This window comes from Lemur catta, chromosome 6 (assembly GCF_020740605.2).
Source record: "Lemur catta isolate mLemCat1 chromosome 6, mLemCat1.pri, whole genome shotgun sequence".
NCBI classification, from domain to species: Eukaryota; Metazoa; Chordata; class Mammalia; order Primates; family Lemuridae; genus Lemur; species Lemur catta.
In genome coordinates, this window is record NC_059133.1 from 3,333,036 (window position 1) to 3,360,503 (window position 27,468).

General features: G+C 49.5%; 3 protein-coding genes across 6 annotated transcripts in view; 2 read left to right on the top strand and 1 right to left on the bottom strand.

Annotated features, from left to right (window-relative positions):
- Positions 1 to 1,758: 1,758 nt before the first annotated feature.
- PKDREJ (polycystin family receptor for egg jelly) lies at positions 1,759 to 9,527 on the top strand. The gene has a single exon (XM_045552785.1). It carries the CDS (start codon positions 1,759 to 1,761, stop codon positions 8,530 to 8,532), a length of 6,774 nt encoding a protein of 2,257 aa, XP_045408741.1. The 3' UTR covers positions 8,533 to 9,527.
- A 3,998-nt stretch (positions 9,528 to 13,525) lies between these two features.
- CDPF1 (cysteine rich DPF motif domain containing 1) lies at positions 13,526 to 18,081 on the top strand. 2 transcript variants are annotated; one of them, XM_045552786.1, is made up of 4 exons: positions 13,526 to 13,576; positions 15,542 to 15,654; positions 16,538 to 16,649; positions 17,837 to 18,081. In XM_045552786.1, the coding sequence occupies exons 2-4, from the start codon at positions 15,542 to 15,544 to the stop codon at positions 17,981 to 17,983; spliced, it is 372 nt and encodes a 123-aa protein (XP_045408742.1). In that variant the 5' UTR covers positions 13,526 to 13,576; the 3' UTR covers positions 17,984 to 18,081. The 2 variants fall into 2 exon arrangements, with proteins under 2 accessions (XP_045408742.1, XP_045408743.1); XM_045552787.1 differs by lacking the exon at positions 13,526 to 13,576 and adding an exon at positions 13,728 to 13,785.
- Positions 18,082 to 19,262: 1,181 nt separating this feature from the next.
- The window catches only part of PPARA (peroxisome proliferator activated receptor alpha), a 56,252-nt gene continuing 48,046 nt past the window's right edge, over positions 19,263 to 27,468 (bottom strand). For 2 of the 3 annotated variants that reach the window (XM_045552788.1, XM_045552789.1), the window contains one exon: positions 19,263 to 26,893. In XM_045552788.1, coding sequence (XP_045408744.1) covers positions 26,646 to 26,893 — 248 coding nt within the window. In that variant the 3' untranslated portion in view covers positions 19,263 to 26,645. The remainder of the gene's footprint in view (positions 26,894 to 27,468) is intronic. The other variant, XM_045552790.1, reaches the window with a different exon arrangement.

Here is a 27,468-nt window from a genome sequence, read left to right on the forward strand (position 1 = left end):
TATAATGGAAGTTCTATGAGAATTGGGACTAGGGTTAGTGCCTAGAAAAATGCCTGGCACATGCTAGGTGCTCGAAAAATGTGTGGAATGGCTAATGCTAAATGGGAGAATGAAAGAAAAAAAATCAGAAAGGATAACAGGAAAACAAATAATAATGTATAGACCTAAATCCAACCATGTCAATAATTATATTAAATGGTGATGGTATAAATACTTCAACTAAAAGGCAGAGATTGAATGGATTAAAAAAACTCTATTACATGTTGCCTACAAAAGACCACTTTAAATATAAAGACATAAATAAGTTGAAAGTAAATGAATGAAAAAAAGATGCCACATACATGATAAGCACAGAGGGCTAGTGTGGGTATTTTAATATTAGGTAAATTAGACTTTGAAACAAAGATTATTACCAGAAATAGACATTTCCTGGTGATAAAAGGGCCAACTCATCAGAAAGAAAAAAACCACAAATGTGTATACATTAATAAATAGAGCCCCTAAATATACAGCAAAAATTGACAGAATTAAAAAATGAAAGAGACAATTCCACAGCCACAGTGGGAGAGATTTTTCTCAGCAACTAATAGACAAAAATTCGGAAAAGACAGAAGATCTGAGCAACACTACCAACCACCTTGATCTAACTGAACACTCCAATTTATAACATCACACATATAATTTACAGAACACTCAACAACAATAGAATATACATTCTTTTTGAGTGCACACGGAACATACACCAAGACAGGCCACATGATGGGCTTTAAAATAAACCTTAATAAATTTAAAAGAATGAAAATCATACAGAATGTATTCTCTGACCACATGCAACACAATTGAATTAGAAATTAATAACCATAACATTTCATCTCATGTTATTCTTTTTTTTATTTTTTATAATTTTTTTATTTGCCAATTTCTTTCTTTTTTTTTTTTTTAGTAGAGATGGGGTCTTGTTCTTGCTCAGGTTGGTTTCGAACTCCTGAGCTCAAGTGATCTTCCCACCTCAGCCTCCCAGAGTGCTGAGATTACAGGCGTGAGCCACTGTGCCCGGCCGATAACCATAACATTTCGATGGAAACTCCAAAAATCTGGAAATTAAATAGCACATTTTTAAATAGTTTAGAATAATTCATGGGTCAAAAAGGGAAATTAGAAATACTTTTAATTGAATGATAACAATAATACAACAAATAACATGGGATGCAGTTAAGCAGTGTGTATCAAGAAATTTACAGCTTTAAATGCACTAGAAAAGAAAGACCTAAAACCAATGACCTAAGGTTTCAGCTGAAGAAACTAGAAAAACAGCACAGTAGAGCCAAAGTAAGAAACCCAAAGTGAGACCTCCCTGGGCCGGGAGGGGGTGGTGGGTGGGGATCTCACAGTTCCCACTTGGTTTCCAGTGTCCTGTAACTGGGTTTCCCAAGGGAGTGGGATTCCTGCTAAAAAGCCTGCTCTGCGGGTCTGTAAACGGAGCTGAATTAACCTGAATTAACCGCACTCAGCGACCCCCCAGATCTGGGGCCCACACCCCGTGCGAACCGAGAAGTGGGGGCGCAGCCCTGAATGCCCCCCACCGCGCTGTCCCTGCTGCACCCTGGACCTCGCCGTCGCTGAGACCCTCCGCCCCGTGACCCTCGATGCCCGATGCCCCACTGTCCCCGTGAGCCCCGCCGTCCCTGCTGCTCTCGCGCCCCCGCGGCCGTTGGGCCCGCCCGGCGCCCGACCAGCTCCTCCTCCCTGGCGGGCACCATGCGGCCCGGGCCCGCGCTCCTCCTCCTGGCCCTGGGCCTGGGCCTGGGCCCGCTCCCGCCGGGCCCGGTTCCTGGCGGGGCCCGGGCCGCCGTCCCCGGGGCGCCGGCCTCGCCGTCGGGCGGCCTCCTCAGGGGCGCGCCGGGCTGGGGGGAGCGCGGCGGCAGCACCCGCCTCAGCCTGCGGCGCCGCGCGGCCCGGGACGGCGGCGTCCTCCTGAGCGGCAGCCGCGACCTCTGCTTTCCCCGCGGCGGGCGGCGCGCGGCCCCGCGGCCCCCGGGCTGGTACTGCCTGGGCGTGCGCGTCCTGCTCCGCGGCCGGCCGGGCCCCGCGGCGCCCGCGCACGTGCACCTGCGCGTCTCGGCGCCCGACGGCCGCCTCTCGCTGGCCTGGTCCGCCCGCCTGCCGCGCCCGCTCGGGGCCCTGGCCTGGGCCTTCCGCCTGCGGCTGCTCGGGCCCGGGGACGCCCGGCCGGCCCGCGCCCGCCGCGCCGCGCGCCGCGTCCTGCCCGGCGGCCCCCGCCCCTACTCCGGCTTCGCGGGCCAGACCCCGTGCCCCACAGACGGCCCCGCGCCCGTCGTTCTGGAAGCCGTCGACGCGTCCAAACGCACAGCCACGGCGCCTTCCGTGTCCTGTCAGATAAGATCCTGCGTTATCAAGCAGGTGAAGATCAACACGAACAATGACAGCGCTCCCGTGTTCCTGTCGAGGAAGGAGGAAGCCACCTTCAACGCCACCGCCCAGTATGACTGCCCGTTTGCCCTGGCCACCGAGGTGTACTGGCAGGTCTTCTCTGTGCCCTCCGTGAACCAGGTGCCCGACTGGACGCGACCTATGGAAATACCACAACTCGAGATACAGAAGGACCCGTTATTTATACGCATCCCCCGCTCTTCCCTACCTTGGGGGGTGTATGTGTTTAACCTCACAGTGGCCATCACCACATCCGACCCGAGAATGCCTCGAGTGCGAGACTCAGACTCGGTCTACGTCTGCGTCGTCAGACGTCCCCTGCAGGCCGTTATTCTTGGGAATGCCAGCATGACAGTGAACTTCAAAGACCAGCTGATTCTGAACGGAGCAACGTCCTCTGACCCAGAGGCCGACGACCCCTTAGAGGGACTGCAGTTTTTCTGGCACTGTACCACAAATCCACAGAACTACCATGAAGACCAGATAATGGTGAAGAGCAAGGAAGTCTGCCACCCAGAGCAGACTACTCTCCGGTGGCCGTGGGCCTCTGGCCCTGTGCTAACACTTTTGCCAGAAACACTTAAAGGTGCCCAGGTGTATTTTTTCAGAATGGTGATACAGAAGGGTTTCAGAGCAGCATTTTCTGATAAAAGAGTGCATGTGCTCCAAGGACCAAGAGCTATCGCACACATTTCATGTACTGAAAATTGTGATCGAACTTTAATTATATCAGATAGATTTTCTTTGTTTTTAAATTGCACAAATTGTGCAAGGCATGATTTCTATAAATGGTCAATTTTGTCTTCTTTGGGCAGTGAAGTGCTATTTGATTGGATGGGGCAAACAGTAACAGGAAGGAATAGTGCTTATTTGTCTATAAAGGCTTTTGCTTTTAGTCATTTTTTGGAAGCTGAGTTTTCGGCTTCTCTGTATGTAGCAAGTTGGAGTGGAGATATCTCAGTCTTCAGGCATTTCTTTATTACTAACCATGGCCCTCAAATTGGAGAATGCAAAATTAATCCAGCTAAAGGAATTGCACTTTTTACTAAATTTGTTGTCCAGTGTAGTAATTTTAAGGACAAGCACATCCCTCTTACATATAAAATAATTGTTTCTGATTTGCACGGTACTGGTGAAATCAGTTCAGTAAAAGAGAACACCTTGGGGACCATCCTGTATTTGGGTACTGAGCCCGCAGCACCCCCGTCCTTTCTTCCTGTTGGTGTGTTGGCTAATCATTATGCCACGAAAATATATGCTCAGGTTTATGACTCTCTAGGAGCTTTTGCTCAGGTGACTTTGTATGCCACCGTACAGGCTCCTACTGACAAAAACTCATCAAAGACTGTGTTGCGTCGGTTACTCGATCTCACCAAGGGGCCAAGTTCATTGCTATCTACTTTGCTTCAAAAGCAGGATTTTTTACCTGCAGGTTACTTAATGTATATAGTAGCTTCCGTCTTGAATAACATGAAAGCTGAATTACCTCTCCAAGGTGAAAAAGTCAGTCTCCGAGAACACCTTGTCAATCAGTCTTTCCTTCTTCCTGCAAGCACTTTGGTGGAAATTGGCCAGGTAGTAACGACTATTGCCAAATTAACCCAGAAACCTTTTGAACTCACTGGAGTTGCTCAGAAACATGCCACAGTGAGGATATGGCAAGCAAGTCAAGCCCTGCAAGAGTATCGACAAAAAGATAAACACTTTAGTTCTGAACAAATAGAAATTGTGAGCACTGGAATATTAACAAGTTTGTCCAATATCCTTAAACTGACTGTTCCTCACAAAGTGGTTAAAGATCCTTTCTATGTAATAGAATCTCTATCAGACACAATATTGGCTAATAAAGTGCCAGGGACTGAAACCACTGTCATGAGAACCCCCAACTTTAACATGTATGTCAAGAAAGTTGAAAAGTGGAAGGTTACCCAGTTCTTCAGAAACGAGGAACGCTGCCGAAATTGTTTTTATCCAGCACTCAATGTGAGCAGTGTTCCCGCCCTGCCTGCAAATGCTCCAGTTTCTACGATGTTTTGTGAGTTTGCAGAGGACCCTTTTCCTTGGTTAAATGCTGAAGAAAGCACTGCAGTGGAGGTGCTTGGATTCAGAATGACAGGAGCCGCAGATAACGGTACTGTGATAGAGATCACGCCCGATGTAGTGGAAGTGCACCTGGTCAGAAAAAACTTGACCTTTGCAGCTTTTAATCTCACAGTGGGACCCAGCAATGAGCTTGACGGGGCCTTGAAGAAGACAACAGGGGCGTTTGGCTTTGAAGTGGACAGCAGAGTACTCAGGGAGGTGCTGGTCCACATTGTGACTGAAGTGACCGTGTTGTTCGAGGTATTGGTGTACGCCGGCAGTCAGGTCACCCCGACGGCTCTGGTCGCCACCTTCCTTGTGCCTCACGACATCCCTCCAGTTGCCAGCCAGAATGCCCTGTTTGACCCCGCCTGCACGGTGAAGGCAGCCCGCGTGGTTTGCCTCTCACTGTCTCTGCTGCAGGTCATAGCTCAACGCAGCCACTCGTCCCAGTGTGCCGTATCCGTGGTTCTGCAGGCACCTCGTTTTGTCATAAAGCCCAGTGACAGGCTAGTGAGGATTTCTCTTTTCAGCGTTCAGTGCTTGGACATGTATGGGATCCAGAGCGAGTGGAGGGAAGACAGCTGCGTGCTCGGTGAGAAGACCACCTGGCACAAGGTGCACTGTGTCTGCAGGCACGTGGTGCGGGCCAGGCGGCAGCTGGGCACACTCAGGCTAACCAGCCTTCACCTGCACACCCGCTACGTGATGGCCAGGGTGATTGTGGTCCCGAACCCCGTGGATCTGCAGTTACAGGTCATCAGGAATGTTTACCAAAACCCTGTGACCCTCTTCACTGTGCTTTTTATCATGTTCCTGTACATGGTCCTAGCTTTCTGGGCCTTGCACAGGGATGAAATGGACCAGTTTCTTCGGGACCATGTGATAGTTCTACCTGATAATGATCCTTATGATAACATGTGCTACTTGGTCACTGTTTTTACAGGAAGTCGTTGTGGGGCTGGGACCAGAGCTGACGTCTTTGTGCAGCTTAGGGGCACAGCGAGTACCAGTGACGTGCACTGTTTAAGCCATCCACATTTTAAAACTCTCTACCGAGGAAGCATCAGCACTTTCCTCCTAACAACAAAAAGTGACTTGGGGGACATCCATTCCATCCGTGTGTGGCACAACAACGAGGGCAAAGCACCTAGTTGGTATTTAAGTCGAATCAAAGTGGAAAATCTGTTTAGCAGACACATTTGGCTGTTCATATGCCGGAAATGGCTTTCTATTGACACCACTTTGGACAGAACATTTCACGTTACCCACCCAGATCAGCCTCTGAACAGAAAAGACTTTTTCTTTATAGACGTGAACAATAAGCTGGGGAAAAACCACATGTGGTTCTCCATTTTCGCTAATGTCGTTCCTAAACCATTCAACAGGCTCCAAAGATTGTCTTGTTGTTTAGCAATGTTGCTAAGCTCTCTTGTTTGTAACATTATGTTCTTTAATCTAAATAGGAAAGAACAAACTGAGTCAAGAGAGAGGCGCTACATCAGATCAATGATGATAGGAATTGAAAGTGTCTTAATTACAATCCCTGTGCAATTATTAATAACCTTTTTGTTCGCCTATTCCCAGAAGAAACCTCGAGTGAAGCTAGAGGAGGTGTCTCCTCAGAAGCATCCACTGATGTCAGAAGACGGTGCACACTGGCAAGAGCGTCTGGGAAAGTGGCATGCTTATCAAACTGCCGCGACACACACCAGCCAGACGGCGAGGCCTGCGTCTAGGCGAAAGCCTGGGCTTCCTAAGCCTTCTGTCAAAGCCACCTTGAGATCAAAGCGCCAGCACGAGAAAGCAGAAACCAAGGCCCCAGAGACCCGCAGACCAAACGCAAATTCCAACAAGAACAGCAACAGAGAGGACAATAAAGATGTTCATTCCGAGGAGCACTCTTCCCAGCAGGATCTTCCCCGACCTAACAAAAAGCCCCGGATCGTCCTGCCTTGGTGGTGTGTTTACCTGGCATGGTTCTTGGTTTTTGCCACTTCCAGCATATCCTCCTTCTTCATTGTATTTTATGGGCTGACTTACGGCTACGAGAAGTCAGCAGAATGGCTCTTTGCATGTTTCTGTTCATTCTGTCAGTCAATCTTTCTGGTGCAGCCGTTCAAAATCATACTCTGGTCAGGCCTCAGGACAAATAAGCCCAAGTACTGTAAAAACCTTTCGTGGTCAACCGGGTATCACTATTCGGAGATCAGGCTGTGGAGAATGAACACGCACTCAGAGGGGATGAGGAGGCTACACGACCACATCAGGCAAATCCGGGACACGAGGATGTACCAGCCCCTCACAGAAGACGAAGTTAGAATATTCAAAAGAAAGAAGAGGATCAAGAGAAGAGCGCTCCTGTTCCTGAGCTACCTCGCGACTCACTTCATCTTCCTGGCCCTTCTGTTGGTCCTCATCGGCCTGCTGCGCCACACTGACAGCTTCTACTACAACCAGTTTCTCCGCGATCAGTTCTCCGTGGCCCTTGCTGCGGTGACTAAGCTGGAAGACATCTACCGATGGCTGAACAGCGTGCTGCTGCCTCTGTTACACAACGACCTGAATCCGGCGTTCCTTCTCGACAGCTCGTCCACCATCCTTGGCCTTCCACTGATGAGGCAAGTGAGAGCAAAGTCTAGTGAAAAAACCTGTCTACCTGCTGAAAACTTTGTGCAGAACACCATCAAAGGAGAAATTCGTTGTCATCCGCAATATGGCATCGACCCAGAAGACACAAAAGACTATTCTAGCTTTTGGAGTGAAATTGATAAACAGCGCACACACAAGAATACCAATGGTTTTGCTTATAAGCGTGAAGGAAAGCAATGGCTGTATTATTCTTATGGGTCGTTATATACCTACGGATCAGGAGGATATGCGTTCTACTTTTTTCCAAAGCAGCAGAAGTTTAATTCCACACTGAGGCTCAAAGAACTTCAAGAAAGCAATTGGCTCGATGAGAAGACATGGGCTGTGATCTTGGAATTAACAACTTTCAATCCAGATGTAAATCTGTTCTGTAGCATTTCAGTCATATTTGAGGTCTCGCAGTTAGGAGTTGTCAACACCAGCATATCTCTATACTCCTTCTCACTTGCTGAATTCAGCAGAAAAACTTCAGCAGAAATCTACTTGTATGTGGCCATTCTCATATTTTTCTTGGCCTACATTGTCGATGAGGGCTATATCATCATGCAAGAAAGAGCCTCCTACGTGAGAAGTGTGTATAATCTGCTCAACTTTGCTTTAAAATGCATATTTACTGTGTTGATTGTGCTCTTTCTCAGGAAGCATTTCTTGGCCACCAGTATGATTCAGTTCTACTTGTTGAACCCCGAAAACTTCATTCCCTTTCATGCAGTTTCTCAAGTAGATCACACCATGAGGATAATTTTGGGTTTCCTGTTATTTCTGACAATTTTGAAGACCCTCAGGTATTCCAGATTCTTCTATGATGTGCGCCTGGCTCAGAGGGCCATCCAGGCGGCCCTTCCCGGCATCTGCCACATGGCGTTTGTGGTGTCCGTGTACTTCTTTGTATACATGGCTTTCGGTTACCTGGTGTTCGGGCAGCACGAGTGGAACTACAGTAATCTGATTCATGCCACTCAGACCATATTTTCCTATTGTGTTTCAGCTTTCCAGAACACTGAATTTTCCCACAACAGGATTCTCGGGGTCCTGTTCCTCTCATCTTTCATGCTGGTGATGATCTGCATCTTGATCAACTTATTTCAGGCAGTGATTTTGTCTGCCTACGAGGAGATGAAGCAGCCCGTGTACGAGGAACCATCAGATGAAGTGGAAGCAATGACCTACCTGTGTCGCAAGCTAAGAACTATGTTTAGCTTTCACACCTCCGAGTCGAGGGCCAAAGATGAGCCCGAGTTCTTTGTCGACATGCTGTACGGGCAGCCAGAGAAGAATAACCGCCGGTATCTGGGGCTGAAGACCAGAAACATCAATGGGAAGAAAATGGTTTACCTCGTCGTTTGATGAATGATGGTTTCAAGCACCATAAGCAAGTGTCTCCCCAAATGCTGGGCTTGTGGGACTCAGGGGACTAAGGGATGTTAGTGGCTCGGCCATGCTTTCCACCCATATCCTTCATAGTGCACACTCGTGCCTTTGGAAATATCCCCATTCTTGGCCTCTGCTCTTGGGAACATGAAAGTAGGAGCATAGCGTAGCATTTGGGGAGAGAGGCGATCACAATGTAGGATTCCTAGATTGATTTCCCTTTATAGGGGAATTATGTGACTCCTGGTACAGCAGCAAACCCTGCAACAGTTCAGAGGAGTTAGAGCCACTGGGTGTGACAACCAGATTTGAGGGAGGAGCTGAAAGGGCCCCACCCTGGACCTGGCCAAGGCAAGGATGCTCCAGATGCTCCTGTCTTTGACCCAAGCTGGAAGCCAATGGCCTGCTGTTCCAACCAGAGCTCCAGACTCCTCTGCCTCACTGTGAGTCTTCTTTGCAGACCAGCGCTGCAGGCCCCCTGCCCCCAGTCCTGTTGGGCCATGGCCTCGTGGGGAGTTCCAGGATTTGCTCTGTGCTTGGGAATGCAGGGGTCAGAAGTCAGGAGCTTCCCATTTATGCCTTAAGTCTGCAGCAAGTTAAAGTAAAATTTAATAACATTTTCTGACCAAGAGGAATGGCTTTTGTTAAACAACAAAAAGGTGCATATGGGTTAACATTGGAATATAGTAAGTGTTCTGTGTATCGAATATAGCAATGTATATACATCCAGGATTAGGCATTTGGTTATTTGTCGTATGGTGTGTTATTTAGGAACAAGGAAAATGTGGTTAATTACTTAAGAGAAACAAGGGCCAGCAGCTGTAACATTTCACTCAGAAGCATGTTTGTTTACGTAGATGCCACTTTAAACTTCATTGGAATTAAATGTGAGATTACTTCTGTGAGACTTGCAGTGATTTCTGCGTGAGGGGCATATACACACATGGCTCCTGCCCTCCAAGTGGAGAGCCAGAAAGGGGGACAGCCCAGTCAGGTGGGTGGCTTGCTTTGTACCCACATTGGTGTTTCTGTCATCCTGAGCTGCACTAAAATGGCCACAGCACGTCCATCGCTTCCTCCAGAGAGGACACCTGTGAACCTGGGCAGGCTGCAGTCTTCTCTGCCAGCTGAGAAAACGAAGAGGTCTAGACTAGCCCAAGGCTGTGGGTATCAAGGGTCAGAAGGTCAGATTTGGATTTTCTAATTCCCCTGGTGGGGAGGTCATGGGAATGGCCCACTGGTTTGGACTGGAACACATGCTCATTAGACAGCACCTCTCTTAACCACCTGACTTCTAGACAGATTGAGAAAAAGAGTCTACAAGGGGCCAAATGATGACTGTTTGCTGATAGAGGCCAGATACAGCTTAGTCAAATGCACTTGGAGACTGAGCTGCAGAACGAGGGAGTTCAAGCCCCAGTTGCCGGCCCGGCTGGGCAGCCGGCCCTTGGAGGCCGCGGAGACTGCTGGCGGGATGGGCAGACTCATGCTCTGTGTGGCTGGGTGTGCCCAGGCATTCTCCCCCAGTTAAGCAATCAGCTAAAGCCTCTGCCCCTCTCCAGGGGCTGAGGGGGGCACAGGGTTATGTAAGTTGGCCTCCCTTCCCAGGAAGGAAGCACAGGGAAGGGGGCAGTTTTCCCCCAACACAGCCAGAGCTGTGCAGCAGGAGAGTCACTAAAGAGTCAGCCCGAGAGGCAGCAGGCAGTCACTGGGGGCCCAGGAATGAGCACTGGCGGTGGTCTGAGTGAGGACTGGGGACAGCTGCTGTGGGTCCTGCTGAATGGGACAAGATTCTCAACTTCTTGGTGAAAATGAGAAATCTGGCAGTGATAAGAGTTTTCCCACGCATGATGGGAAAGGGGTGAGTATCAGGGGTTTTCTTCTAACCTGACAAAGCAATGACAAGAATTTATACAGTTTAGAGACAGAGATGCCAATTATAACATTATCAGGAAGACAAAGTATCAAGTAAGACAAGTCATAATTCAGGTTTCTTTTGAAGGCCATTTCACAGGACACAGCAACAATTTCTAAAGGAGTCTTTTAAGACTCCTTTGTTCTCATTATACTACCACAGACAGGCATTTTTAAGGCCTGCTTCTGGCATTTCGTTAATTAGCACTCAAAGCAAAATGCAAACTTTTAGACCCGAATATTATTGGCAGAAATGAGGGATGGGATGATAGGATGGTATTCACCCCTAGTGAAATGGGGTGCAAAGGAGTTACTCTTCCACAGAACCCCCTTTGCTGCTGTTAGCAACACTTAGCTCTAGATTTTAATCCTAATTCAATTCCTTCTATTTTCAGATTTCTATTCTCAGTCTTCACCTAAATACATGATGTACAATATTTGTTCAATACTATAATTATCTTTTAAGACCACATTTATACATTTTATAAGTATTACCATAACATATAGGCAATTATTTTTCCCTGCAAATCCATCTCTAACATTTGTGAAGCCCAGGGCAGGATTACAAATCTCCATGTCTAAATATTTAAAAACTTACAAACTGTTACATAAAATATTTATATCCATCTACCTTGATAAATATACCTTCATAAGGACAAAATAAAAAATCATGCATAAAGCTATGGCTTTCATGTAACTGAAAATTGGCAAACTATTAAAAATAATTTAATTTTTTTTGTCCACCCCTGGGTGTTCTGTGATGGGCCACTGATGTTTTAATGAGTAATAAAGACATAGTCCATAAATTATTTATTCTATAAATTTTATTTTTCTTGCCTTTGTTTCAGAAAAATCATTGTGTTGATATAATAAAGATTTTTACACAATTGTGTTCTATTCAAAATAGCATCATATTAGACAACCTTTCCTACTTTGTAGGTTTTAATTATTTCAATAGGGAGAAACTTCACTCTGCTGAGTGCAACTGGACTTATGAATAAGATTTTTAAGGCTTTATATTCAGAATTGAACCATGAATATCGATATCATGTTTAAACATTGTAAGGAGGGTGCACAGAAAAAATTATGATTGCAGAAAACATTACAAAATGCTTTCATTATATAAGTTGTTATCTCACTGTTATTACTGTTTCTTACAACATATCTAGATTCATATGGGATTTCTTAAGTTTTTCTTTACATTTTTCAGTGCTGAGATATTATAAAGAAAATTGAAAATTGCAGTGGGTTGCTCACCTTGTTCAAATCTCTCTTTATCAATAGAGACTACAGTTTGATCTACAGTGACCAGAAAATAGTCTCTATAGAAATTGGTTTCAGGATTATTTGTACATGAATGTTTTTCTTTAGATTCCAGCAAATGTTTCTGTTTCCTAGTTTTAATTTGCTTACATAGTACTTGAATGTTATTTTAGTGCTTATTTCTTATGCAGTTTCTTTTCGAAAACCATTTTTCCCCTAAAACTTTATGCAATATAATTTAATCATTTTGGATTTTTTAAAGCTTTTTCTAACATTAATAACTGTGGGCACATCAAATTCAAAATTAACTTTCTTTTCTGCCAAAGACCATGGTTTGTTCTTTGAATATTATCTATTATTTCTCTTAATTCTTCTAATGCATCTCAACCATAACTTGTCCAAAATAAGTCTAATTGCTTGAACAGCACTCATGGGATTGCCATCACGTATCTGAGAGTACTTACAGGTTAAACCTGAAATGCCTGATCAAGATGTTCCATCTTTGGGCAGATTCAGGAAAAAAAAATAAACAACAACCCAGTATATAACTTTGAATTGATTCAAAGAATGCTGCTGCCGTGAGCACAGTTGGTTATATCTGCTAGAAACATAATAAAATTGCCTGCTAATTCCTGGGGCCCCTCTAGCTCAGGTCTAAGAGTGGTTCTGGTTTCCGTGGTACTAAAATGCCGTGTAAAATCCTTCACAGTTCCCCGAAGCAGAAAGTCTGAGATCTGTCTGCTGCAAGTTGCAACATTCCTTTAAATGTGGCTTGACAAATCAAGAATACGTTCTGGTCTGTCAGGAAAAGCCCACGTTGGCAATGACAGCGCGCACATCTCATCTGGCTTAGGGAATGGTTACAGGGAACCCCACTAACACAGCAGTATATGGAAGATTGGGCTGGATGGGAGAAGAATGAGGGCTGGTAGTACAGGCAGGCAGAGAACCCTTGCTGCAGTTCGGGGGGCAGGCCTTCTCTTCCGCGGAAAACCCTTAAATTATTGGGGCAAGGAGGGCAGCAAAATCCGTGCTCCCCAACGCTCAGGTGAAGACTGCGATTGGGGCGAGGGTTTCCGACTGGGCAAGAGTGGAGGCCACAGGCAAAGCCAGGCCTGCTGGCTGCAGGACTGGTGCCTTAACACTCCTCACACTCGAGGGCCCGGGAATGGGGCTGGCATTTCAGGTCTAGGAGCAGCGTGTCGTGCCCCGGCGGCAGGGGGGGCAAGGGAGCCGTTCGGCTAGTGTCGGGGCAAGAGGCGAGCGGAGATACCCAGGAGGCCGAAAGGCGCGCAGACCATGAGGGGCGTCGCGGGCCACTCTAAGGCTTACGAGCCCAGTGGCACATGTGGAGACCACGCGGCTTTATAAAGGTCGCAGGAACCACGGGGCTCGCTTTGAACTCGTCTTGTCCCCTGCAGCGTGCGGGGGCTGGGGGGCACCGACAGCGCGCGAGCAACCGAGGCCCGGGCATTTCGGCCCCGGAGGCGCGGGGCGGGAGGAGGCGTCAGTCTCCGCGGGGCCACGCGTCGGAGATCTCCACTTTGCTGAACCCGACCCAAAACCCAGACGGAAGCTGCGACCCTCGCAGCGGCCAGACAGCACCCCAGTCCGCGTGGTCCGGCCACAGCGCGACCACACGCGACGCCCACCAGCCCTATGGCAGCGCCTAAGCGCTCTCGGTGCAACGCGGCGCCCGCGGCAACCGGAAGAACACGGGGGAGCCGGAAGAAGACTGTCAGGTCCCGCCCCTCTGCCCGCGCCTGCGCCGTGGCTAGCTGGGCCGCCGGGGGCGGAGCCGCGCACGCGCCCTGGGACGCAGAGCCGTGCGGCGCGGGCGGCGGTGAGTGCGCGCGGAGGCGGTGGCCCGGCGGGGCCGAGCGCGCCGTGGGCCGGGACCGCAGTGTTCCGAGCGCCTGCCTGATTCCGGGTTCGCCTTCGGCGCTGGTGTGGGGGCCTGGGCAGTTCCGATCGTCTGGGGTCGGCGCGGCCGCCCGCGGCGTTGGGGACCGGACGGAGGACGCGGGAGAGGCCTCCCGCTGTCGGCCTCCGGTGCGGAGCCCTCCTGACCTCGGGGGGCGGCCAGGTCCCCCGCGCGAGCGGTGCGGGGCAGCGGCGCCAGCGAGGGAAGGGCGAGTGCGGGGCTTGCAGGTGCGGGGCCGCCCGCTGTGCCCGGGGCCTGTGACCTGCTGAGCAGGCGGCGCTCTGGTCGCTCCGCTGGGGCCTTGGTAACTCCAGTGTACGGCTGCGAACCGAGACTGGGTTCACGCACGCCTGCAATGGGTTTTAATTTTTTAAGAGTCCTTTTTGACCCGTGCTTCCAAGATTTACATCTGGGGTTGTTCAACTCAAAACTCATATTGCTTGACATACGTGCACCACATTCTCAGGTTTAGAAGAGGGGAGATCACAGCTGTCCTCAGACTGTATCATTAGCGGTCTACTATACCTGGGGACGGGGCGGGATTCCTAAGAAAGCCTGAGACTGCTGCTGGATCAGGACAACAGGGAAGGCAATATAACTAGCAATATAACTAGCCGTTGCAACCTATGGGAGGGGGAAGATGACAGAGAAAAACCGTCTCTAGGCAAATGCATCCTCACCCTAAGCATAGGTAGTGCTAGAAAAATTTGAAGCCAGTGTGATATCCTAAGACCATCTCAACTGTGACTGATTTAATACCCCACACAAAGGCCCAGCATAAACAGATACGACATGTTTTATAAATACCATTAATACTTAAACTCCACTCTCTTACCAAATGTCCAGCTTTCAACCAAAATTGTGACATACAGAGAAGCAAATAAAAAAGAATACTCCCTGCTGTCAAGAATCAAAACAATCCACAGAATCAGATATGCCCCAGATGTTAGAACTATCAGACAGGGAGTTTAAAATAAGTGTGATTAATATGTTAAAGCATGAAAAAGATGTACAACATGCATAGGGGATTTCAGCAGAGAAGGAAACTGAGAATGGCAATACTAGTAATAAAAAATAGAGACGATGTGCCTTCAAAAGGCACATCAGTTGATTTGACATAGCCAATGAAAAAAAGTCAATGAATTTGAAGATAAGTCAATAGAAATTACCAAAACTGCAACACAAAGAGAAAAGAGAGTGAAAAAAAACAAACCTACAGCAGAGCATCCAAGAAGTATAGGCAACAATATCAAATGGTGTAACATATTTACAGTTAGCATCTCAGCAGAAGAAATACTTAGATTTTCCAAAAATAATAAAAGATATCAAACCACAGATCAAAGAATTTGCTTAAAGAAGCATCAGAAGGATAACCAACTTTAAAAGAAAAAAAGATATTTATTTAACCCGCTGAAAGCCAAAGATAAAATTTTCAAGGCAGCCAGAGGGGACTGCATAGAGAGAGGTGTGGGGGGAGCCTTTTAGGTGGAAGGAACAGCAGGAGCCAAGGCAAGGAGGTGAGAAAGTGCAGGGAATATTTGGAGGAAAGGACATGAGCCACTTGAATACAGTGGAAAAAGGTGGCACCCGAATTAAAGAGTCCTTGAATGCCAACGAAGGGAGTTCATTCTACAGTCAGTTGGGGAGCCACTTAGGTTTGAATTGGGAGCTGGGCTCTTCCTCCCAGCACCACCCAGAGCCTTGAATTTTGTCCTGCGTTTTCTATATCTACTGAAATGAATATATAATTTTCTTCCTTTATTCTGTTATTACTGTGAATTGCATTCATTGGTTTTCTTTTTTTTGAGACAGAGTCTCACTCTGTTGCTGGGCTAGATGGTTCTTGGTTCTGAAGGTGATGCATCTCATCTCTTGATCTTGCAGATGGTGTCCGAGGCAGAGCACCGCCCCCTGGGTATGTTTGAGTGTGAGCTCTGTGCCTTGACAGCTCCGTACAGCTACGTGGGGCAGAAGCCCCCCAACACCCAGTCGGTGGTGTGAGTACATACTTTTTTAGGCCAGTGCCAGGGAAGCCCATGCACAGAGCTGGTTGGCAGGTGCCGTGCCTGAGTCTGACACATGGCTTGGGTGTTGTGCTTTAGGCCCATTCCTGCCCAGGCTCTGGATGCTCCAGGTGTGACTTGGGGAGGCCCTGGACAAGGCTTGAGTACCATCTGACTCTTCCAGAAACCCCCAAGCCCCTTCCTCCACTCCCTGCCCAGAGTTCAACACCTGCTCTGGCTATGGGGTAGAGGCACTGTGGGCCAGGCTGAAGCAGCTTAGCAGCTGGAAACACAAGGGACCATGGTGGCCTCCCCATTTGGGCTGCACCCTGTTGACATTCTTGCTGTGACACTTTCTTAGTGGGAAGCTCATTCTCCTTGCAGCTCTTGCACTGGTGGGAGTGAGTCCTGAGGACCAGCTTCCCAGGGACTTGCCAGAGCAGGCCTGGACTACAGCCAGGGGGTTCCAGGGATCATTTCTGTACCTCCAACTTCTGGCTGCGGTTCCTCTGCTGACCAGGGACCTGGGAGTCATCATGTTACACTGTGGTCTCATTCTGATGTGTAGCATGAGGCTAGCCTGCCTCCTGGGGCTGTGAGGATGAAAAAGGTTCCAGGCAGCTTGGGAGAGAGGGGAGGGCTTGGGGTGCTCAGATGGAGGCCTTATGCCCCAGTGAGCTGAGAGTAGGTCCAATTTCAGTTCCAGCGTGGCCCCCACTTGCTGGGCCTTTCCGTCACTACCTTTCGGCACAGGTGGATGAGTCCTCTGCCCCAGTGAGCCCACACAGGTGTGCAGAAGTGTGCAGGCCCTGGGGAGGTGCATGCTGCCACATGCCGTCGCTCACCTGCTCTGACCGCGGGCATTGCTCTCCTGCAGCCTCCTGGAGGACAGCTACGTCATGAAGGATCCCTTCACCTCGGACAAGGACAGATTCCTGGTCCTCGGCTCGAGCTGCAGTTTATGCAGCAGGCTGGTGTGCGTGGGCCCGGTGGGTAAGCAGCCTGAGGCTGCCTGTCCTTGCCATGTTGATCCCTGAGAGCCTCCAGGAGACCCCCAAAATAGTCCCTAGGTAGGGAGGCTGTGAGCGTCCTTAGAGGCCAGCTGGTCCACCCTATAGCCCACAAAGGGGACAGGTGAGGGGGCAAGCTAGGGTCAGTTAGAGGGTCTCAGCCTGGGGTGAGGAATAGAAGGAGATCCTTGGAGACTCTGTCCCACCCCCAGTGGCCGCACACGGTTCCTCACCCTCCCACGGACAGCACAGACAGCCCTGGGCTCCCTGTCTCCATGTATGATGATCTTCGTTCTACATGTTCTTGGAGGGACCTCCCAGAAGAAGGGACTGTCCTTTCTTGAGCAACTGTTGTGTGCCAGGCCCTGTGCTTGGGACCTATTTTGCAGGTGAGGCTTTTTTCATTCCTGCCCCAAGCTTAGTCAGGTAAAGCAGTGTTAAACCCATTTTGTAGGTGAGGAAACTGAGGTTCAGAGAGGCCAAGTGGGCCGGGTTCATCTGGACAGCTGAAAACCCAAGGATGGGTGGAGGTGTAGCACTGTGGCTTTCAGAGCATGGCCAGTGTGACCAGAGTGGTCCTGGCCTGAGAAGTCCCTGAGCATCTGCCGCAGGGTTCGTGTGTAAAGGATGCATCTTAGGAGTTCTGGTGTTTCAGGTCGTGGGGAGAGCAGGTGCGGCCGGACAGTTCTGGCCTCCTGCCCAGACCAGTCGCCTGTCCACAGCCTCTTTGGTTTGTGGGGACAAAAGGGGACAGCCCTTTTGTCCCTGGCTGCTCCCAGCACCAGGTTATCACCAAGCCTTTGTTCCTGCTGTGATGACTAGGAGAGGGAGGACTCCAGGATTCCCCAATTTTTGGGTGTGGCCGGTGCTACAGTTTCCAGTTGTTGTCACTTCACTGGGAAGGAGCAGGGTGGCCCTCCCCCGAGTCTTTCTATCCCTTCCCAGCTGTTCCCAGGGTGGCCCAGGCCTTGACTGCCTCTCTCGGACACCCTGCCAGGCCCTGGGCCCCTCCTTCCCTCTTGCTGGTCTGGCTCTGGCTGTGTCCCTGTCCCATGCATCCTGGGGGGCTCTGCCCAGCCCTCTGCGTGTGGTGAAGGGTCGGCCTCTGAGAGAGGCTGCACTATGTCCCCAGGGTGCCAGCCTCCTTCCTTTCCTCTTCCTTTCAGGAGTGCAGCTTGTTCTACTCCAAGAGATTTTGCCTCCCTTGTGTCCAGAAGAACATCAGTGCTTTTCCTCAGGAAATTCGGCAAGACGTGGAGAAAAGGAAAGCTCCGTCAAAGAGGCCTTCCAGCCAGCCCAGTTCTCAGACATGAGCAGGCCGGTGCCAGGGCAGCGGGCAGCAGCCTGCACAGAGCCCCTGCGCCAGCCTGGGCCGGGGGTGCTGCTGCGCTGGGAGCCTTGCTTCTGGGCCGTCGGGAGCAGCATCTGTGGCCCAAGGGAGCCGGGGTACCGCTTGCAGCGGCAACAGGGCCACAGGAGCTGTGCCCAGAGGGCAGCCCTGACACCCAGCCCAGGCACTCCCGGGCTCCCCCCCGGGGCTGCTCAGAGGTGACTGAGTGAGAGGGGAGTCCTCTCTCAGCAGGACAGCTCACCAAGAGGCTGCCCGCAGGCGCCTGCGGGGGAAGCTGCCAGGGCATGCTGGGGCCACGGGGCGTGCCAGGTGGCAACAGTGGTCTCTGTGTAAGGAAAACCATTGATGTTGGCTGCCTTCGAGACCAGATAGCAGGTCTAGGGGGAATAGAATTTTTATTTCACATCTTTGTGCAATGCTTAGAAAATGTTGTTTTTAATCTTGACCAGTATTATGTTTGTAATTAAAATCCCAAAGAACCAGCTAATGTTTTGAAAAGTAATCCTTCCACTGAAACATTTGGAGACCCGACATCTGCCCGGGCACTCTGGGCGTCAGTGGGTGGGGTCTCCCGGCAGTGGAGTGCTGGCTTCCAGCCCTTCCAGTCCCCTCAGGCTCTGGCTCCAGCTCGGGCCCAGTTCTGCTCTCTGTCTCCTGCCCAAGTCAGGAATGCCGTGGGCGTCCTGCGCTCACCCCGCACCGTGGGGCCATCATGCTGCCTGCCTGCCCCGCGCCACCTGGGACTGGGTCCCTGGTGCCTGTGAAGCTGGACCCCGCAGCCTGCCAGAGGTCCCACAGCGCCCCTTGCCCCGAGGTACCCCTGTCCCCGTACCTTCCACAGCAGCAGCGTGTGGTGCAGCTCCGTGAGCTCGCGACGGTCTGCGCGGAGTTCTCGGAGGCGGGCGCTGCCCTGGCTCTGTAACGCCTGCAAGGCCAGCTGGCCGCGATAAAGCAGCGAGTAAAGAGCTTCCGCCGCCCGCCGTGTGCTGTGATTTATTTTAAGGTGCCCACACTTTTAAAAGCTTCCTGTTTCATGTTACTTTAGATGCAAGGATGTCGCGTTCTGGGGCCACACTGTCCCAGATCCATTCTGTACACTGAAGGACAACAGGGCCTCCACGGGTGAAGACAGCCTCAGGCGAGGGGCGCGGGGACTGTTCCGGCAGAGCAGACGCAACCGCGGGGATTTAGCTTATTCAAACCAAACAGTTCATGTCACAGCACCACCCAAAACTCGCCAAAACATTTTTAAAAATAGTTTATTTTTTTAAACCATTAAGGCAAAACTGTACCCTGAAATTAACTCTTCACATTCATCCGTCTTACAGTAGGACATTGCAGGCACACAGGTTCCCCTAATTCAGGATAGAAATCAACACACGTGGTCAGTTCAATCTCCTGGCAGGAAAATGAAGAAGACCCAAGATTTTATAAAAATTAAGGTTATTTCATAGCCATTTTCTAATTGCCTGGAAACAATCAGCTAATGTGACTAGAGAAATTCCATTTGCCCTTCTCTGCACACCCTTAATTCCTGAGGTCCCCGGTACCCTCCCCACCTGGGGAGAAGAATGAAGTTGGAGAGAGGACGCCAGGGCTTGCTCAACAATTCCTACTTTGGAGCTGCTCCTGTTTGGTATAGAAAACAAAGGGTCTGAAGCCCCTAAATGCTTTCAGAGCAGAAGCCACCCAAGGACAGGAGCCCGCTTCCGTCCCTTCTCACTGCCTGCCTCCCCTTCCCCAGGGGCGTCAGCATAACACCATTGTGGATCCCAGAGGGTGTTACCGAACACACACCGAAAAGAAATTTTGCCAAGATACTGAAAACAACCTATGAGAAACTCACGGGGTCTGTGGGTTCTGCTTTATGCTTCAGGTTGGACCATCTGGAGGATGCCAGAGAACCAGCGTGTGCAAATAATTTCCATCAGAATGTTTCAAATTGCCGAAGTTCTTTGGTAATACCCATAGGTAACAATTCCCTGAAGAGCAGACAGCTGTTTGCTAAATGAGAGTGGTTAAGGGTCTTCAGCAAAACACTGTCGTATGAAATCAGTGGCCCCGAACCTGGGCCTGAGAAGGCCTTGCTGGCGGGAGGGAAGGAAGGCAGAGTCCCTGGCGCTCCTTGCGTGCAAAGTGTGGCGGAGGGAACGGTCTACACAGGAGGGGGCTGTCTGGAAAGCTGTGTCTGCATGTGCGTGTGCAGTTGTCCTTCCCTTGTTTCATTTCGGCGTTGTGTTTCCAATATGTTCAGGAGCCAGGCTTTTTAGAGTATATATCAATTAACACTGATTTCAAAAGAATCCTAATGTCTGTTATTAGATGAATGATTGTAAGTTAGTAAAATATTCATATTAGAACGTTTGTAAAAAACAAATCACAATATTTAAGATACAGCTATTAACACGGTTCTTTCTACCACACAGTGTAGACAAAATAGTGATACTCAACACAAACACTGAAACCTTACCCAAAGGGAACTAAGTGGCATCCGTGTTTTGTGAGGTACATTTCTTTTTAGGCCTGAAAAAGGAACTGACTGTGCCTTTAAAAAAGTGAATTTTCCAAAAATGAGTGATTTTACTGTGAAAAGATCAGCCACTCACTTGTCTTCAGGGCTTGAAGCCAGACTGTCTCTGACCTGAGGCAGAGTTGCGGCCTGGGGCCGGGAAAGGTGACAGGTGCCTGTCCCCTGCCCGGCCCTGCTCAGCACCGTCCCCAGGGCAGGGCTCCTGCAAGACTGCGTCAGTGCATCAGATGAACGGATTTTTGATGCTGGGTTGGGAGGGAAGAAGGGTTAAGAGAGGAGGAGGCTGGCATGATCCTGTCTCTGGAGAACAACATGGAAGTTTTTCACATTTTCTACGCTATAAACACCAGTATTTCTTTTTTTTTTTTTTTTTTTGCAAATAATGCATCTAACAGCCATAGGGCCACTGAAGCACTTGCTACTGCTTCGGCCAGGCTGTGACATTGCACATGGACACAGTTTGGTCTGTCCTTGGCCCAGGACTCCAGGAGATGTGGCTGTGCGTGTCCCAGCCGAACCACGTCCCACGGCCCCCCTCCCTCACAAAAGGGCTCCTCTGAGGTGAAAGTAACCGACTGTGCTTTTCACGTCTCTCTCAAACTGAAGTTCCGAGAAGCAAATTGACTGCCCTGTTCCAGATTTGCACGGTGTCCTCAGGTGCCCGGGGCTGGTGAAAGGGCAGCGGCCCTGGGCACCAGCCTGTTGCTCTCTGCCCCCCTAATGTGGGGCCTCACGTGTGGCTTTTGTGATGAGCATGCAGCCCATGACACTGAAATAGTGTCTAAGAAGCTGCTGCCTTCCACAAACATAGCCTGGGAAGCAGTGAGACATTACTTAACTAAAGCATGAAGCTCGCTGTCTTTAAAAAAAAACAAAAAACTTCCAGTTTCACATTTTAGTGTGTATTGTGGTTTCCGGAGAAACACAATAGATCTCCTATGCTGAGTCCGACCAAATTTCCTGCCTTTATCCTTACCCTGATCTATGGAGTCAATGACCATTTTCTTGAATTCATCAAATGGCACCTAAAAACATATAAATCCCAGCAAGAACCTAGAGCTCAATGTTTGGAGCCTAATCTTGGATCTTTCTAGGCAGAAGGACTCTCAGAGGAGGAGGGGGACCACTTCGTGGTTTAGTGGCTTCAGTGTATCTGATGGCGAGGTGTCCCTTCGCTGCCTCCCACGCGGCTGGGGCAAGTCAGCCAGCGTTTGTCTGTCACAACCCTCCCTTTGCTTCTCACCGCGGAGCAGGCTGAGTGCCTTTCCACGGCAGAGCTCATGGACGTTTCACTTCTAGACTGGGACGTTTGAAGATGGGCTTCGGTGACAGCTTCATCACCACTGCCATTAGGACGGCACACAGTCCCCCAGACTGACCAACCCTGCAAAGATTGGCTTGGAAAGAAATTCCCATGCAGCCGAACAAATCAGCTTGGAGAAGTTAAGAGAAGCTGGACCACTTTAAATACTTCCCCATGCTCAACAATGCCAATGATGTCAACACTGGATGCATTGAAACAGGTCTTCTGTGAACACTTTTCAATAATCGGTAAGCCCTCAGTGGGTGGCATCGATCTTGATTTGTGACTTCTATGGACAGTAGAGTTTCCCTGCCTCTCCTGAATCTACGCCACTGTTCTGAACTTAGTCTTTCAAAGAGTAACCCCTCAGGAACACCGCATCAGGCAGACTGTGCTAACCGCAGAGGACTGGCTGGCTGTCCTCAGAGCGGGAGCTGGGCAGAGGTGCCACCTCTCGGCCGGTCATCTGGCCTCACCTGCCAGCTGTAAGTGCCAGGGAAGAGCAGGGCGCTGCCGGAGGTGCAGAAAGTGCTCTGTTCCCGGGGCCCAAAGACTTGGTCCTGCATCCTGAGGCTGGTGTTTCCATTGTAAAATGGGGGCTAATTCCCATTCTGGACCCCTCAAGGGGTTGAAGCATGGAGGAGACCACAGGAGCCGGCTTCGAAAGCCATCAGGAACCACAGCGTGTGTAGGTGGTGAGCTGGTGGCACCTGACCCGTTCTTCTAGTGGGATCTGCATTTTGAAAGGCCTCACAGGTTGAAGAGGTACTTTGGAGGTGGCTGGCTTTCCCCGGGCCCTGGAAGCTCTCGACAAAAGGCCACACTGGTGGTCTCATGGGTCTCAGCTGGGAACGCTGGGCCCACTGGGTTGAAACGATGAATCCAGGCCTATCTGGAGTTCAGTGAGACATTCCAAAGACAGGTAGAGTGTCTGCTGGGTCAGCATCCAAGTCTCCCTCTGTCATGCATCGGGCTGGTAAGTATCAAATGTGCTGGCTGTTGTCACCATGGTTTGACACACAGTGGTTTTGTCACAGTGGCAGCTGGAGGCAGGAAGTGCTTGGAATCACAGAGGGGTGCAGGTGGGTGCTAAGAGGAGACAGACCTTAGAAAGTCATGGTTGTGTTAAGGCTTGCTTTGAGGCATCTGTCTCCAGCCTCACCTGGCAGGATCACTCCCAGGAAGGGACCCTCCCCAGGCTACCGGGAGTAGGTAAGAGGGGGAAGCTCCTGGTGGGGGTGCTGACTGTAGACCAGGACCATCCTAAACCCGGGTCACACCTAATCTCAGTTGCACCAAACTGGGGCAGCAACTTGTGCATGTGTGTATCTTTAAACAACCCAGATTTCTTAGAAAGTCACAAAAGCCATTATTTCTCTGTGTGCAGGCAACCACAGGCATGCGTGTGCTTAAGGAGCCCTAGTCACAAATGGTCTGATTACAGAGACATCAGTGAGGCCCCAGTGTGTGTGCACCTTAAAGTTAGCAGTGCCGTTTGCAGCGCCCATCGAGGTAGCTGGTACACAGCACGTTAGGGGGAAAGTGGCTGCTAAATTAATGGTGTACGTAGCATCACACGCCAACTATTCCCTTGAGCTTCTGCTGAGCTCTGGGATGCTGTGCTGTCCCTGGAACCTCCAGACAACGCTCGAGGCAGTTCGTGTCCCTTGGGGTCTCAAATGGCCAGTGTAGGAAATGTGTCAGAACAGGCATAAAGGTACCTTCTATGCTCTTAAATGAAAAAACCCTTTAGAATAGGGACAGCTCCCCCAGGTGTGCTTAAGTGCCCCGAGTACTGGGTTTCTCTCTCCCCCTCTGCACGTTCATTAGCTATGCACGGGGGACACTCTGCACTCATCAGAGCTGGAGGAAGGTCAAGGGGAAACCCGCGAGTGAGGTGGGGAGCAGGAATGGTCACTAGCTGCTGTAGTTGGAAGCATCTTGCACTTCATCCAAGCAGTCTCATGCCTGCGTGGCCCTCCGGCCCTCCAGGTGTGGTGGTGCAGAATTCAGCATGGGGCCACCCAGCTGGCAACGCCCACATGCAGAAGGGGCGGGGCGCTGCCAGGCTCCCAGCGGATTTCGGAGCGGCCCGCTGTCCGGTGCGGGGCCCTGCTGCTGGCTGGCACGCCACATTCTGCTCAGCACGTGAGACCGGGGCTGTCTGTTTCTGTGGTCTCTGAGGAGTCTGGCACTTTTTGCTATTAAAAGTTGAGAAAATGAAGAACCAGGTTTAAACAATGACTTGTTGAAGAGTGGGTTAAGTTGATTTCCTGCGTTCGCTGCCAGAGGAAGAGGACCCCACACAGGGGTCTGAAACTCCTCGAACCTGTTACGACATCTCTATTGTACATTTTGCTGAAGTCTGGGGAAACCGAGCAAGCAATACATGCACTCTTTGAACGGTTCCTATTTGAAGTGCAACAGTATTTTGAACTGGTGCATAGTCAGCCTATATTTACTACTGAAACCCTTAGAAATCTTTGATTAGGTGACCCAAAACATTCTGGCACTGAGTGGCAATTAGTGACTTTGTTATTTAAAGAAATGGGAACATGTGCCTTTCCTTCCTATGGATACAAGTGGACAGTGGCGGGTGACTTTCAGGCTGAGTCACTTGTGGGCTCCCTTCTGGCTTCGTGGGGACACCCCCGGAGTCTTGCTAGGCACCAAGAGAACGGCGCTCACCAACCCTGCAGAGCATCAGGAAAGCTCACGCAGGGCGGTCAGCTCGCCTGTTACGGCCGAGAGCCGGAACTAGGGAGTGGTTTTACATGGGTTTTATGAAAATTTAAGCAGAATGAATGGCTTTTCTAAAAACCTTGAGGCTTGTGCTCCTGGGCCATGCCGGTGGGAGCAGCGTTTGTCTGGAGCGAGAGGCCGCGTGGTCAGCGGGGGCAGCGCACACTTGGCATCGGACTCCAGCCGCTGATGCTGACGTGTGTCTCGTCGGTACGGGGAGTTCTCACTCTAGGAAGGGACACGGAACGGATGTGCCATTGGTCCAAGGGCTAGCTTCCTTCCGAGGCAGGATCACCGCTTGATTGCTGTCATGTGTGGAAATACTTTCCTTTGCTCTGACCCCTAAGACACTTGGGCAGGCCGCCTGCTGCTTGCTGGCCAGCAGATCCTTTGACTGAACTTAAAAAAAAGAAAAACAAAACCAAAACACCACTAAATGTGTAATTTTTTAAAAAAGGATGTCCTACTCCTAACTTTCACTTTTTTCCTGGTGGAAGTCTCACAGTTGCATCGTCCTTTCTACTGCCATATTTTCATCGTGTGGATCTGGGGAATTTGATCCCTGTCAATCCCGATCACTCTTTAGATAACAACCTCAGAAGCACCAAATTTTCTAAAGATAGGGGAGGGGCCTCAAGGACACGGTGAAGGAGGTGCACGGTGGCGCCATGGAGGTCACAATCGGCACTGGCAGGTCCAGTCTGGTTCTGGCTGGAGGGACGATTAATCCACGAGACAAACAGGAGGAGGAAGTACTCCCAGGTCCCATGTGTTCTGGACCGACTACCCTATCAACATTGCTTTCCCAGCTGCACTGAGGTGAAGTTGATCTTTAAGGCTAAAACAAACATTTCAGATGTCAGAAAAACTACGTTACATATGCAGTGGCGGACAAAGAGACTTGACTATCAAATTCTTTGTAAAAAAAAGAACCAACTGCTGTGAAATCTCAGAATAAGTAAAACTGCCACTCAAAGGACGCGGTACCCCTCCCTCAATCCCCAGGGTGAGCAGCCCCTCCCAGCCGAGGCTGTAAAGTCACATGTGCTCGTGTGCTCCAGGCAGCATGTGCTACCACCAAGAGTTAAAAAAATAAAGCATCATATTTCAAAAAGCAACACAGGAAAAGACATAGGAGCTGTCAAATGGGGCCCAGAACATTTACAAATAATTTGTCAATTTGTCCCTAAAAATACTATCATGCCCGCAAACGGCCTGATTGAGTTGGTTGAGATTTCACAGGAACAGAGGGCAAGGAGCGGGAAGCTGGCCCACTCGCAGAGTTTGTCGTGTCCCTGCTCACCACACATGTTAGCTTAAAACAGTCCAGGGGGTCTCGTGACGTCGTTTTCTGGGCTCTTCTACACAAACCTGGAAATAGGCTTTTCCACATATTAGTTATGACCATGAGAACAGAGAACTGAAAACAACAGCTGCATTTTGATAGCTTATCAAATAGTTCTATAAAACTCTCAATCCTATGATTAAAAAATAGCATGTTGTCTTTCTTCAGATTTAGGAAACAGAATGGAGTCTTCCAAATAAATATTTTGCTGCTTTTAAAATACCTAACCTTTGGATACATCTAGATTTACACAATTATAAATGTTAAAAAGTGCTGATTAGTTTTCAAAATTATAAAGGAGCACAACAGTCAAAAGGGTAGTAAAAAGGGAAGACAGACCACGTATTTCGAGGTTACCAGTTAATTAAATGGTCAATTATGCATGTGATATAAAGAAATGTGCACCGATTAACAGTGGGTGAGTTAAAATCTGATCACTGAACATAATTCCCCTTAATTTTCCAAGTCCTGGTATTAGCCACCTATCACCAGCATTTGAGTGCTATGCACGCTCTTAGAAGTACTGGTTAAAACAAAGACAGACATGGAATAATATTCCAGTTACCTAGAGCTTAGACTTTCCAATCTCTAAGGCTAAAGTGGTGGATATTTGTGCAAAATCATGCTGCTCCCGTTTCTCCTCTGTAGTGCTGTCAGCTTTAAAACTCCTTGAAAAGTTGTTGTTGTCGTCGATTTAAGAAAAATCAGTACATGTCCCTGTAGATCTCTTGCAGCAGCGGGTGCAGCGCCGCGTCCGACTCCGTCTTTTTGATGACCTGCACCAGCTGCGCATGCTCCGTGACGAGCTGCCGCAGGTCGGCCATCTTTTGAAGAAGTTTTGGGAAGAGAAAGATATCGTCCGGATGGTTGTTCTGCAAGTGAAGTTTGAGCACATGCACAATACCCTCCTGCATTTTTTCAATGTGTCCTACGTTTAGAAGGCCAGGGCGATCTATTCTCAAAAGAAGAAAGAGATGTTTGAGTGTGACAATCACCTAATAGCTGGTTATCAGCTCGAGGAACCAAACATTCCTATTTTATGTGTCCTGTCTTAGAAAAAGCCAAGCTGCTTTTAGATACCGTCCACTGGACTGGAAGATAGAAATTGACTTTTCCAAAGTCACTAAGCAAGATAGGGACAGACAGGACAACGCTCGTTCCCAAACATTCATACTCTTAGACCACAGTAACGCCCGAATTCCACCTTACCACGTGGCCCTGTCGTCGTGGATTTACCTGAGTACAGCCCGTCAGGGACAGAACCAAAAACGTTGGGAGTTATGGTACATTCTGACGGTGACGACAACAACCAATTTTGCATAATATGGAAAATGAAGTTCTTGTTCCTGAGTCAAAATTAGATATTCGGCTTCAATTTTTCCACCAATATTTAAGGAGATTATGGTAGACTTAGGTTTTGTGGCGTATAGCTCTGTTACAGGTACCTTCTCATATGACTCAGGTGACAAGAAAGCAGGGTGAGAAATGAATGGGTGCTGGGGTGGGGAAGGGATCCCAGCTGGAAAG